Below are 11,474 nucleotides of genomic sequence, written 5' to 3' on the forward strand. Positions count from 1 at the left end.
ATAATAATAATAGGTACCTATATACAAATGCATTCAATTGTTTACTAACATTTAATGCCTTAGTTACAGTAATTACAGGCCACTGCTGAAACTATTATGAGGATATAAATTAATGTTATTTACTTAACAGTTAACGCCTAACTACATCTTTAACGTTTATTAGCAAAACCATAATTAAAATTTTTAAATACTTAATTCAATTTCAACTAATTCAACACAATTTGGGTTTAAATAATGAAATAAATAAATATACATCTTTTATTACGTTGTTTTCTGTATAGGTACATCGATCTAATATTTTAGAAACACTTTCCGATTATGATAATATTTTGTAGATTGGCTTTCCAATTGTAATTGACGTTTTTACATAAATCTCATTTTGTTGCGTCAACTAACGCCATTTTGTGTAATACTAAGGCATGAAAAGGATTATTTTAGCACACCTGTATTTTTTAGTGTTTACCATGAAAATAACAATCACCTATAATCTTTTAAAACAATTTAGATCATTCGTATTTTAAAGGTATTGTAAAAACATAATAATTATAACGAAATAAAAGATATGATAAAAACTATGGAAATATGATATGAGATTAGCCTTTGTAGTTTTATCTTTAATCTAAAGTAAAGATAAAATGGAGTAAGTAATTATAATAGGCACAGAGTTCTTAAAATATACCGAGCAATGAAATCCTAATTAGTTAAACTTTTTTTTCTTAATACCAAACCTAAATAACTTACTTATCGTTCAAAAAGATGGAATCCAAATTCGCGGTATTATTTTATAAATTTCTCGTTCCTACATTATAAAGAAAGAGGGAGAAGCAAATAATAAATCTATTTATTTATTTACTAAATCCACAGCTTTATTTATTTACGATATCTAATACTAAGTACTTAAGTAAAAAGCTAAAAATGGATTTACATAAATTAAATTAATTATTTAATCTGGTGATTTATATTTTTTATTGAAATAATTGATATCTGCTAACTTAGAAAATGACATCATCATGGCTCATAACAGTCTTTTTAAATGAAACGTTTAACATAAGATAAATGTGTCTAACAGTAGAAATTAACGTTTCAACAACATGCCATTATCCGCTACATAATTGGCACCTGTTATACTTTTTGCTTTATCACTGGCCAGGAACAGAACCAAATCAGCTATTTCTTCTGGCTCAGACACTCTGTCTAATGCCGTGTGTTGTTTAAAGACGTCCCAATTGTTAGGATACTTGGAATTTTCTAGAATATCCGTGTACACAGGTCCAGGGCTCACTGCATTCACCCTTACTCCATGCTTAGACATTTCTAATGCTGATCCTAGTGTGAAATTATTAAGGGCTGCTTTTGACACACAGTACGGTATTAATTGAGGTACACTGGGTGCGAACTGGCCACCTATAGCGGATATATTGATAATATTGCCTTTAGTTTTAATAAGATGCGGCGACGCTAATGACGTGAGTTTCATCGGCGCGCGTAAGTTGGTAGCAATGACCTCATCGTACGCTTGTATTAATCTCCCGTCCGTGATGCTTCCCGGCCGACTAATACCGGCGTTGTTAACTAACACGTCGATTTGTCCAAACGTATCAACAGTTGTTTGCACGATTCGAGTAACGTCGTCGTCATTGGACACGTCAGCGTTGATAACAAGCGCATTGCCACATTTCTGCGCGACTGCCGCCAATTTTGACTCATTTCGTCCGACAATAGCAACGTTGGCGCCTTCTTTTGCGAATGCTATCGCAATAGCAGCTCCGATACCCGAACTCCCTCCAGTTACTAACACCACTTTGTTTTTGAAACTCATTTTAGGTTACTTTCAACAGAAATTACGTCCTACTTGCTCTAGTTCTCGCTTGTGACTGACAGTTATTTTTATAAACTGGGCTGTTGTTAATCACGAGCATTGATAAAAGTGTTTAGCTATTATCTATGAAGCCGAGCAAAGAATGCTAGAGATAATATCCTATGCGTCTTCATTAGTAGTATATTAATGATCCTGTGTAATTTATTTGTATATATTTTATTTTAGGTATGTATTTTATAGTGTTTATTTAGTACCAGACTTAATAAATGTTTTTTGAAATAATTTTAAATAAAATATCAATGACCAAGGGCCGAATTAAAGATCTCGAATTTAAAGTTATTAGTGTATACTTTTCGATGACATAGAAAATATAGAATTTCGTTTTTTCTAAGATTGTAATCAATTATCCTAATTCTCCTTTTTTTTTTTTTTTTTCTACCATATACCAAGGTTTGTCCCTGTAGTACCGGGACCAGAATAGGGCTACGGTAACCCTTGCCTGTCGTAAGAGGCGACTAAAAGGGGCTTCCGGGGTTGCGGGCGGCAAGAGTGGGAGCTCAAACCGTCCAGCAAGCGACCCCGGGAAGGACAGCGGTTTGTGTGGTCGCATATCGCTGTAATCACCAGGGGATGTGAGAGGAGTGTAAATTGCTCCCCCCAGGGCAGAGCCCGATATAAGGGCATCGCGTTAGGAGGACTCCGGTTGTGTTCCGTTGGAGATCCCGGAGTTCTCCACCAAACACTGAGGACGGCCACCGGGGGGGTTTTAGTGTGGTAAAAATCCCACATAACCCGGCGTCACTCCCATGGCGTCGGGTACCTTTTGAAGGTTTCCCCCTCGTCAACAAAAAAAAGACAAAAAAAAAAAGGATACCAAGGTTTTTCCACATTAGCTCAGTCAATTTGAATATATGGCATAATTGATGTGATAATATTAATAATTAATTCGTTTCTATACCGGTTAGTTATTAGTTTTAAAGCTAGATGGCGTATTTTCTCACGGAAATAAAATATTTTTTTATCATTTATATATATCCTTCAAAATTTGTAATTAACCTAGTAGTTTTATTAAAACCAAACAATATAAAATATCTTTGTAATGTATTAATTATAAATTCTTATATAAGTCGCTCACATTCAGTTATCAATGGATAGTTGTTAGTTTGTAGGTATTTTATGTGGAAGTTTATTGTAACGAATGTTCAATAAAAATAAAACAAGATATTTTTTGACAAATATATTTCACAGAAACATACTTGTTGTCAAGTTACTCTTATACCAAAAATTGGAATAAAAACCGCGTGTCCCGCACTATCTGTGGACAAATAAAATGAATAAATATAAACTTTGTGTACTCATAGCTAGATGTTATTAACATAAGACAATTACACATGACAGAATATCATAAAAACTGTCTGTTTATAGATTTCAAGTTTGAATGAACAAACAAGCAAGCAGTCCACCTGATGAACCTCCTGTCCATACAGAACATTTCTACTTGAAGCTCAGATTTGGTAATCCTGAGGAATGACAATGTCACCTTTTATTTAAATGAGCAGGTATACACAACCTTTCAACTAAAATATAACTGCTTCACACTCGACACAGTAGTGTAGACATTTCGCTTCTTCGCAAGAAGAATGGCACAACTCAAAATTTATTTTTCTGTTTAAGATACAATTTAATTCCAAATATTACCTATTTTAATGCGTCCTAACAGTACTGTGTTTATATACATAACTACTTGTGATTGTATTTATCAATATTTTAATTCTCATTTAAATAAAAGATTTCGAAACAAAAACATTGTTTAATTTTAAACTGGCTCTCCTGAAAAATTGCCTTTTTTACTTGTGCCATTATTCTTGCAAAGAAGCGATTTATGTCAGTGGCATCAACCACTTTACCATTAGGTGGGATGCATGCACCCTTGCTACTAAATCAATCATAAAACTAGTTCATATAAATGACTTGTCCAACTCTAATTCTATGGAATATGTATCTTGAAGACTAAATGCTTACCTCAAAAATATGTTTAGTCGAAAAGACCGAAGCCCATGTCCTCGTCATCAGACTCAGATTCTTCCTTCTTGGCTTCTTTCTCTTCTGTAAATAGAAATACAACAAAAGGTTAATATGATATGCCTAATATGGGTAGTTTATTATATGATAGAATTGATTCAGTTATGGGTATGAAACAGCACAGTTTCTCAGTCGAAAGATGGTGTTATTGAAAATCATCATTTAGAACAGAAATTTCAAAAATTAAGTTTTATTAGGATATTTTCTTTCACAGAATATAAATTATTTTAACGAAACACTAACAGTGTCTGCTTTATGCTTCTAACAGTATGTACTACTGTAACAGTATGACTCAGATATGTTGTCTTATATACGGGGGGCGGCGCGGGTGTCCCGCGCTATCTTCTTCGTGCTTATGTCTACAATTTGCTATTGAGACGCGACTTGTATCTATATTCGGAGTGGACTCTACATCTCCAGCCGGTTCAAGAAGAGTTCTGCTTTTTAAATTATTTAATCACTAGCTGACCCGGCAAACTTAGTACCGCCTCAAAATCTATTTATCAAATATATTTCATATAAAAAAAAAGACTATGTTATTCGTAGATAATGTACCTTTCGAATAGTGAAAGAATATTTAACATTGGTCCAGTAGTATTTGAGCCTATTCATTACAACCAAACAAAGTTTTTCTCTTTATAATATTAGTGTAGATGTTGATACCTTTCTTCTCCTCAGCGGCGGCTGCGGCGGGCGCTGCGGCGGCGGCGGCGGGCGCGGCGCCACCCGCCGGCATCGACGACAGCTTCTCGCGACCTGCCACATACAAATTAATTAGTATATGTGTTGCATCAGTGTTGCTTGTTTATGTGACGGTTGCGGTATCAGGTGAAAGTGTTACAGCAATGTCGTTCAGACGAAAGATGGTGTGTTTTGTGGGATCATCATTTGCGTTCGCAAGATTTAAGAATTATACATCAATATGGAACATTATTTTAGTTTCAATTTTTTTTTGTAGTGGTTACTCTAACTTCCATAGGCACATGGACAAAAAAAGGTTTATCTTGCAGTAAATATTTGTTAAATAACATAATAAGCATGAAATTCATATGTTGCAAAATAATCATACCAGTCAATTAACTTTAAAGAGATATTTATTTTAGCCATTCTAATTCAAGAATCCATATTTTTGTCTTTGTTTTTACAGCAATACAATATTACAAATATATTGCCAAGGGTTTTCTTGTAATTCTCTTTTTAACAAACCTATCAAAAAACATAATAAAAACTGTCGAACAGTCAGATAAATACTAAGTTGTAATTACCTTCAGCAATCAAGTCATCAACGCTCTTGCCATTCAGCTCAGCGATGACTCTCTTGAGCTTCTCGGAGTCAGCCTCGATACCTACAGAGCTGAGGATTTTCTCGACGTCGGCGGCGGCGGGGGACGCCTTACCACCTAGCACGGCTAACAGGTACGCGGCCACGTAACGCATTCTGGAATTGTAGATAGATAAATGAGTATGTGGTATGTGTCTACCAATTTGCGCTTGGCCAGTGCTGTGGACTATGGCCTAATCCTTCTCATGCTGAGGAGAATGGTGCCCAACAGTGGGATAGCTATGGGTTGATGATGATGAAATGAGTGTTACATTTAGAGATGGGCAAAGAACCCGGTTTAAACCCTGTGCAGGGTTTAAACCCAATAAATACCCGTTTATTTCCTCCCACTGGGTATTTATCTGGGTGTTTATAAAATGAGTTAATAAAATCTACACAAAGCTTTTAAAATAGTTCAAATGTTTATTTAATAGATATACTATAGGTTTTTACTGTATTTCTAATGTTTTTACATTTTTAAATATTCCATTTTTAGGGGTTAATCTATTTTTATTACATTTTTATTTTTTAATTATTATTTGTTTGACGAAACAAATAGCGCACAACTAAAACAAATAAATATACCTCTCGCACAGGTGGTGTGGGAATATGGGCATATAATGTAAAATGTAATTCTTACGTAATATCTTAATAATTATAGCTTTAAGAAAAAAAATATATACATTATTTTATAAAAAAATTTAAGTGCTACAACTTTGGTCCAAGGTACTTTTCGATAAAATTTACCGTTTTAGAGAAAAATCCAGAAACCCGAAAATTTTGACGTTTGACCCCGAATAAGTGCCGTCACACACATCGATGAGGACTTTTGGAACTTTACTTGTGATGGTAAACCCAAGGTCTCTACGGAAATTTAGCTTTATGTTATTTGATTACTATTTTTATGTCTAAATTAACTGGACTATAAAAAACTCTTCTATCAAAATGTTTCAATGTCATTTTCTGTAAATTAAGTAGAAAAAAGTTAAAAAAAGTCTTCCCAAAGTTTAATCTATTATTGTTATTATCTTTGTTATTTTTGGTTTAACGACAAAAAGTTATAGAACTAAAATTATAGATAAATCAATTTGAAACCATAATTGTTCTTACTAAATTTCTGTGCGACAAATAGTTTGCCTGGTAGAGCGTAAAAACGCTTTGTGCCCCTTTTTTCAAGATGGCGGTCGAGGGACAACAGTTGGGACTCCACAAATTAGGATTTACTGTACACTAAGCCCTTTACACTAATCATTGATATCTATAAAATAAAATTGGGTCTTCGAAAATTGCAACCCAAATGTAACACATCCGAATGGACTATAACATGACTATAACAGCGTAGTTAAATGAAATATGTGCTTTTAGAGTGCATATTTAGTGAATTGTTTACAATATTATTTTAAAAATGATATTACACGAAGAAAATAAAAATATGAATGACAATAGTTTACACCCGCTGTTTGGGTGTTTATTTGGGTTTAAACCCTATTTCACCCAAAATACCCGGTTTAAACCCGTATCCACCCATTGGGTTTAAACCCTCTGCCCATCTCTAGTTACATTACATACTGCTATGTTGAAAAAAGAAATAGATAGAAAAACAGAAATTTTACAATAGCAAACACAATCAGAATTAATAAATAAATTTTATAAAATCAGATTTTATCTAAGATTTTATGATTGTTTAAAAGTTGAAATATACGTTTTCAAAATTTCCATGCTTTTCTTAATTACACACATGCAAGCATGTAAACAACTGGACCGAATTTTTATTTTGTTGTGCTCGTCAAGGATTATTCTCAGTATGCCTAGCGAGCATACCAGCGGAGTGACTTAGGAGGGCTGCATTAAATGCCAGGAGTTTAAAAATTAAAGTGATCTCAATTTTAATGCCATACTGTGTGCTATTGTCACCACATTTGGTAATTTTTACAGTAGTCTGTTTGTTTGGTCTGTATAAATGGCCACATGGACAAATGCTTTGCGGCTAAGAAAACATTGGAAAATTAGAAAAAGAATTGCTTAATAATTTCATAATAATATACTGCGACGATATTGAACTATTGCGTGTTTCTAGGTGTTGAAAACCGAAAGTAAATAGAAATAAACGTCACGTGCCTGTATTTCTCACGTGTGTATCATTTAATTTGACTGGATGCTTCATTATTCTGTATAGACAATGTGTAATTCTTGAGATTTTACTAGCGAATAACGTTTGGGAAGCAAAGAAGTTATCTACATTAAATTAAATAGTGGAGTTAGTGTAAGTACACGCTAATGGTGGTGAAGTATACTTAGCAGTTAATTACAGAAGCAAGTAACTTTGAAGTACGAAAACACCGAAGAAGTCATAAAATGTATTACAAGACAGCGTTTGATGCACGTGTAAATTCTTCGACGTAATTAAGTCAGCGAACCATTTTCAGGGGTTCCGATACTTACAAATACTGAATTCACTACATATTGTGATTTTAAGTAAACGCTGTACGTTATGTTAGGATATTTTGTATTCAACAAACCAAAATTCTTTTGGTAGGTTACCGCGCATTATGGAAATCCACATGAATCTCTAACAAACACAATCATCATCACTTTTACTTATTGCACACAAATTATCTACACACTGAGAAACAATTCTAAAGTAATATTATTAAGAAATTCACTTACTTTTAAGTCGTATCGACACGAAACGTGTTATGCCGTGAAAATAAGTTTGGTAAGAGAAAACGTCAAACCAAAAGAGACGTCATTTAAATTTAGGCACGCTAGTGTTGCCAGTTGCATTCAGCCAACATGACTTTTATCGCTTCGCCATGGATTCGATGGTTTTTAGCAAATTAAAAATTGACAATATAGTAATATACAAATCGTACAGAAATAAGATCTAAAATAAAACACATTAAAATGGATTTTATGGTAGCTATTAGGTTTTGGCTTGTTTTCGTATGAGAAATAAAGTGTCATAATATTTATTTACTATATTATATTATACTTAATGGACCTTTAATTTTAAGAAATACAAGATATGTGTCTGCAAATTTTTATCATCATTGATTTATTAAACATTCATCGCGGAATAACTATTTTGTATTGACGTGGTTTTCATTATTTTCCAAGGGCCAAAATATTTGCTATGCTAGAATAACTTTTTGTACTAAATAAAGTAGGTATATAACAATAATAAAAGACGTTAGAAACCAATTAAACAAATAGATCTAATTAATGTGTAAATCCCTGTTACTAGCTAATAAATGAAGGAAGGCTTATTCCGCTTATTTTTATAAAAATCTCAATGTAAATTCGTAGACATAAAATATTTTTCGCTTAAGGCTAGTCCCTTAAGCGAAGAAGACCTCAGGAGATTCCCTTAAGTTAAAATCAAATTTCATTCAAGGCCCTCGGCTCCAATGAACGTCAACGCGCCCTAAAGTAATTTTGTTAGTCCACAGCTTCATTATACATTTATATTTTTATAGCGCCATCTAGTGGCAGACGATCCACATAATTTAATATAACTATTCGCCATTTAAATTGGCATGTCGAACTACCCACTTAACAGTGGGGTTGGTCTATTTTTGATACTTGTTCTTTATAATATAATGCTTTAAATAACATTTTATTATTATGAATAAATGTTACAAATCCAGGGGCCATTCGACCACCTGAGAATCTGCCCGGACAAAGAGGGTATCCTCGAGACCCGAATTTCCTGCCCACCGCCCTTATGTTGATATTGCCGCAATATACCTATGTGCGCCCGGACGGTAAGACGTCCCAGATGTAGATATGGACATGGTATAGTGTTTATTTGCTATCCATCGTATTTTAAACTGATTCATATAAACAGCTGTTTAAACTAGGTAAAGTAAGTAATAAATAGCAATAAGCTTCTTTATCAGGTTGTTCTTTTATATAGATTGATAGAGACATAGTTTCGTTATCAATATTTTTGCAAGGTTTTTAATAAAATCATAGGTAAGTATAGATATCTCACCGCCTTGTAATTGAAGGAAGACAGTAATCGAAGAAAAAGTGCGGAGAAATATCGTTTCATTCCTAAATGATCTAAAAACTACATTTTTTTAAATATTTTACAAACACGAAAAAAGATGACATTTCAATTCGCAAAACTGGTTACATTTTCTTCTTAGGAGTGAGTAATCTTTACTAATCTATGAATAAAATAATACCAAGTGTTGTTTATCTCGTTTTTTATCCTGTCGTTTTTTAAATATTGGTTTTGTGTTAGTTGATGTTTATAATTACATACCTGTGTATAATATTATTTATAACATAACATAATAAACCTATTGCAAAAATAATGAGACAATAATTAAGGAAACTTTAAAATAACTGCTTTAAAATATCCGAATAATTTCCTGTTCTCGGGTTTATGTAATAAATCCAACCTAGTTTCAAAAAGCTTTTCGTTCAGGTAAACTGGAAGTGTCCTCTAATATAGCTGTAGAGTCGACAAAAGTGAATTATGGCCGCGACAAATGGACGTACAGAAAATATCGGTGTTGCTTAGAATAAAGTTGACGTCACTATTCAACTTTGGAAAGGAAAATATTTTATATTTGACTCGGCGAAGTGATCTGAAATTCGGCTTTTCACGCCGGTAGAGTGAAAAAGATCGAAATTTAACTGATTCTACTATGCAGAAATAGTCTCGAGCCTCGATATTTGGATAGCAAATCCACAGAACTCAAAACAAATACAGGTCTGTGGGCAAATCATTGGTTGGATTATTAAAAACGACCTTATGTGTCCAGCAATATGTGATGTGTAAGACATAATATGATTTATGATTATAATGACACCGTGATGCTGTGTGGTCGCTATGGAAGCTCCATAACGTATTAGCCACTAATCCATACCTTCCTCAAATAATTCGCATTTTAGTCTCTATTAGGTAGTTGTGAGGAGTAATCCGAATCCTAGTGTGGGACAAAAAAAAAATGCTGCAACTAGTACCTAAATAAGGCTTTTTGGGTAACATTATTTAATATCTTTTAGATACCGTTAGATTAATTGCATTAAATTTATACTTTGCGGTATTTTAAAAGCATTAATTCACGTTTATCTAATCCTTCAAAAGAACGGAGTATGTATAATAAATGACTGTAAAACCATTAAGTAACAGGAGTGTAGCTAATCTCCCGAAAGGATTACAGGATTCATTGGAACGACAAGTGAAATTTGCATAATGGATGGTTGCAGTCTCCGGCGTCAGTCGGGTGGATTTTCTTCTTTATGACATTTTAAACGGAGTACTTATGGATTAAAGACTTTAATTCTAGTACATGTTAGGTATTATTCTAAGCTTATAATAAGTATTTACTTATGTTAAATAAATGTAGTTAATACTTACAGAGTTATTGGCTATTATTTCATGCTTATAATAATCATTTAGGACAAGTACCTATTTCACCCTTTTTTTTTTGACGAGGGGGAAACCTTCAAAAGGTACCCAGTGTCGTGGGAGCGACACGGGGTTATGTGAACTGAACGTGTTGGCCCATCAGGCTCCGCCCAGGTGAGCCCAGGCGCTCTCCACACACCGTCTGGTGTTTACGACGGTATGCGACCACACATACCGCCGTCCTTCCCGGGGTCGCTTGCTGGACGGTTCGAGCTCCCACTCCTGCTGCCCGCAACCCTGGAAGCCCCCTTTTAGTCGCCTCCTACGACAGGCAGGGGCCGTGGCCTATTATACCGTGGGCCTATTCTGATTTCGGTACTACAGGGACAAAGTACCTATTTCACCTATTTCTGTTAACAACAGCAGTGTTAAGTGCTGCTATGTTCTGGTTTGAAAGGTATGGTAAGGGAGAATTTTCCGACGCGTTCCAGCATTGTCCTCAGGTGTAGCGAGGGTATCTATGGCTGACCGCGGGTAGGAATATCTAATCCTATTTGGGGTCAACTACAGATGTCCGTGGGCGACAGTAGCCACTTACCATAAGGTGGACTGCATGCTCGTCTTCTACTCCTATATTGTAAAAATAAAGAATTGTTTTTTTGTCAGTAATTTTGTTGCTAGTTATTTACTCGACTTGACACTAAGATGTTATAAACTTCCGCTATTTAGGAACTTGCACAAAGGGGTAGAATATAATAAGAAAGATAAACATCATACATGTTTTTATTAATAAGTTTCATATTGTTTACACTTTATCTAGCTCAAGACTTTCTATTCTGTTTTAGTTTCAGGTCATAAAATAATTCTGTGATGTTTTCTTTTTAATA

At 34.2% G+C, this 11,474-nt stretch overlaps 2 protein-coding genes across 2 annotated transcripts; both read right to left on the minus strand.

Moving 5' to 3' along the window:
• Positions 1-840: 840 nt before the first annotated feature.
• Positions 841-1,884, minus strand: LOC140746449 (L-fucose dehydrogenase-like). Its single transcript, XM_073078604.1, has one exon. The coding sequence runs from the start codon at positions 1,817-1,819 to the stop codon at positions 1,076-1,078; it is 744 nt and encodes a 247-aa protein (XP_072934705.1). The 5' UTR covers positions 1,820-1,884; the 3' UTR covers positions 841-1,075.
• Positions 1,885-3,041: 1,157 nt separating this feature from the next.
• RpLP2 (ribosomal protein LP2) lies at positions 3,042-8,020 on the minus strand. Its single transcript, XM_073078605.1, has 5 exons — positions 7,890-8,020; positions 5,167-5,339; positions 4,565-4,657; positions 3,842-3,925; positions 3,042-3,134 (listed from the first exon to the last, which is right to left on the minus strand). The coding sequence occupies exons 2-4, from the start codon at positions 5,336-5,338 to the stop codon at positions 3,855-3,857; spliced, it is 336 nt and encodes a 111-aa protein (XP_072934706.1). The 5' UTR covers position 5,339; positions 7,890-8,020; the 3' UTR covers positions 3,042-3,134; positions 3,842-3,854.
• Between the last annotated feature and the right edge of the window lie 3,454 nt (positions 8,021-11,474).

Source organism: Epargyreus clarus, unplaced genomic scaffold (genome assembly GCF_041222505.1).
Source record: "Epargyreus clarus isolate Ecla_fem2 unplaced genomic scaffold, WU_Ecla_fem_2.2 ptg000012l, whole genome shotgun sequence".
NCBI classification, from domain to species: domain Eukaryota; kingdom Metazoa; phylum Arthropoda; class Insecta; order Lepidoptera; family Hesperiidae; genus Epargyreus; species Epargyreus clarus.

Bases quoted from the DNA above. Each gene is read 5' to 3' on its own strand.
- LOC140746449 (XM_073078604.1), bottom strand. From the start codon at position 1,819: ATGAGTTTCAAAAACAAAGTGGTGTTAGTAACTGGAGGGAGTTCGGGT.
- RpLP2 (XM_073078605.1), bottom strand. From the start codon at position 5,338: ATGCGTTACGTGGCCGCGTACCTGTTAGCCGTGCTAGGTGGTAAGGCG. The intron at 4,658-5,166 runs GTAATTACAACT...TGTATGTGGCAG, and splicing joins TGATGACTTGATTGCTGAAG to GTCGCGAGAAGCTGTCGTCG. The intron at 3,926-4,564 runs GTATCAACATCT...TTCTATTTACAG, and splicing joins CGCCGCTGAGGAGAAGAAAG to AAGAGAAAGAAGCCAAGAAG.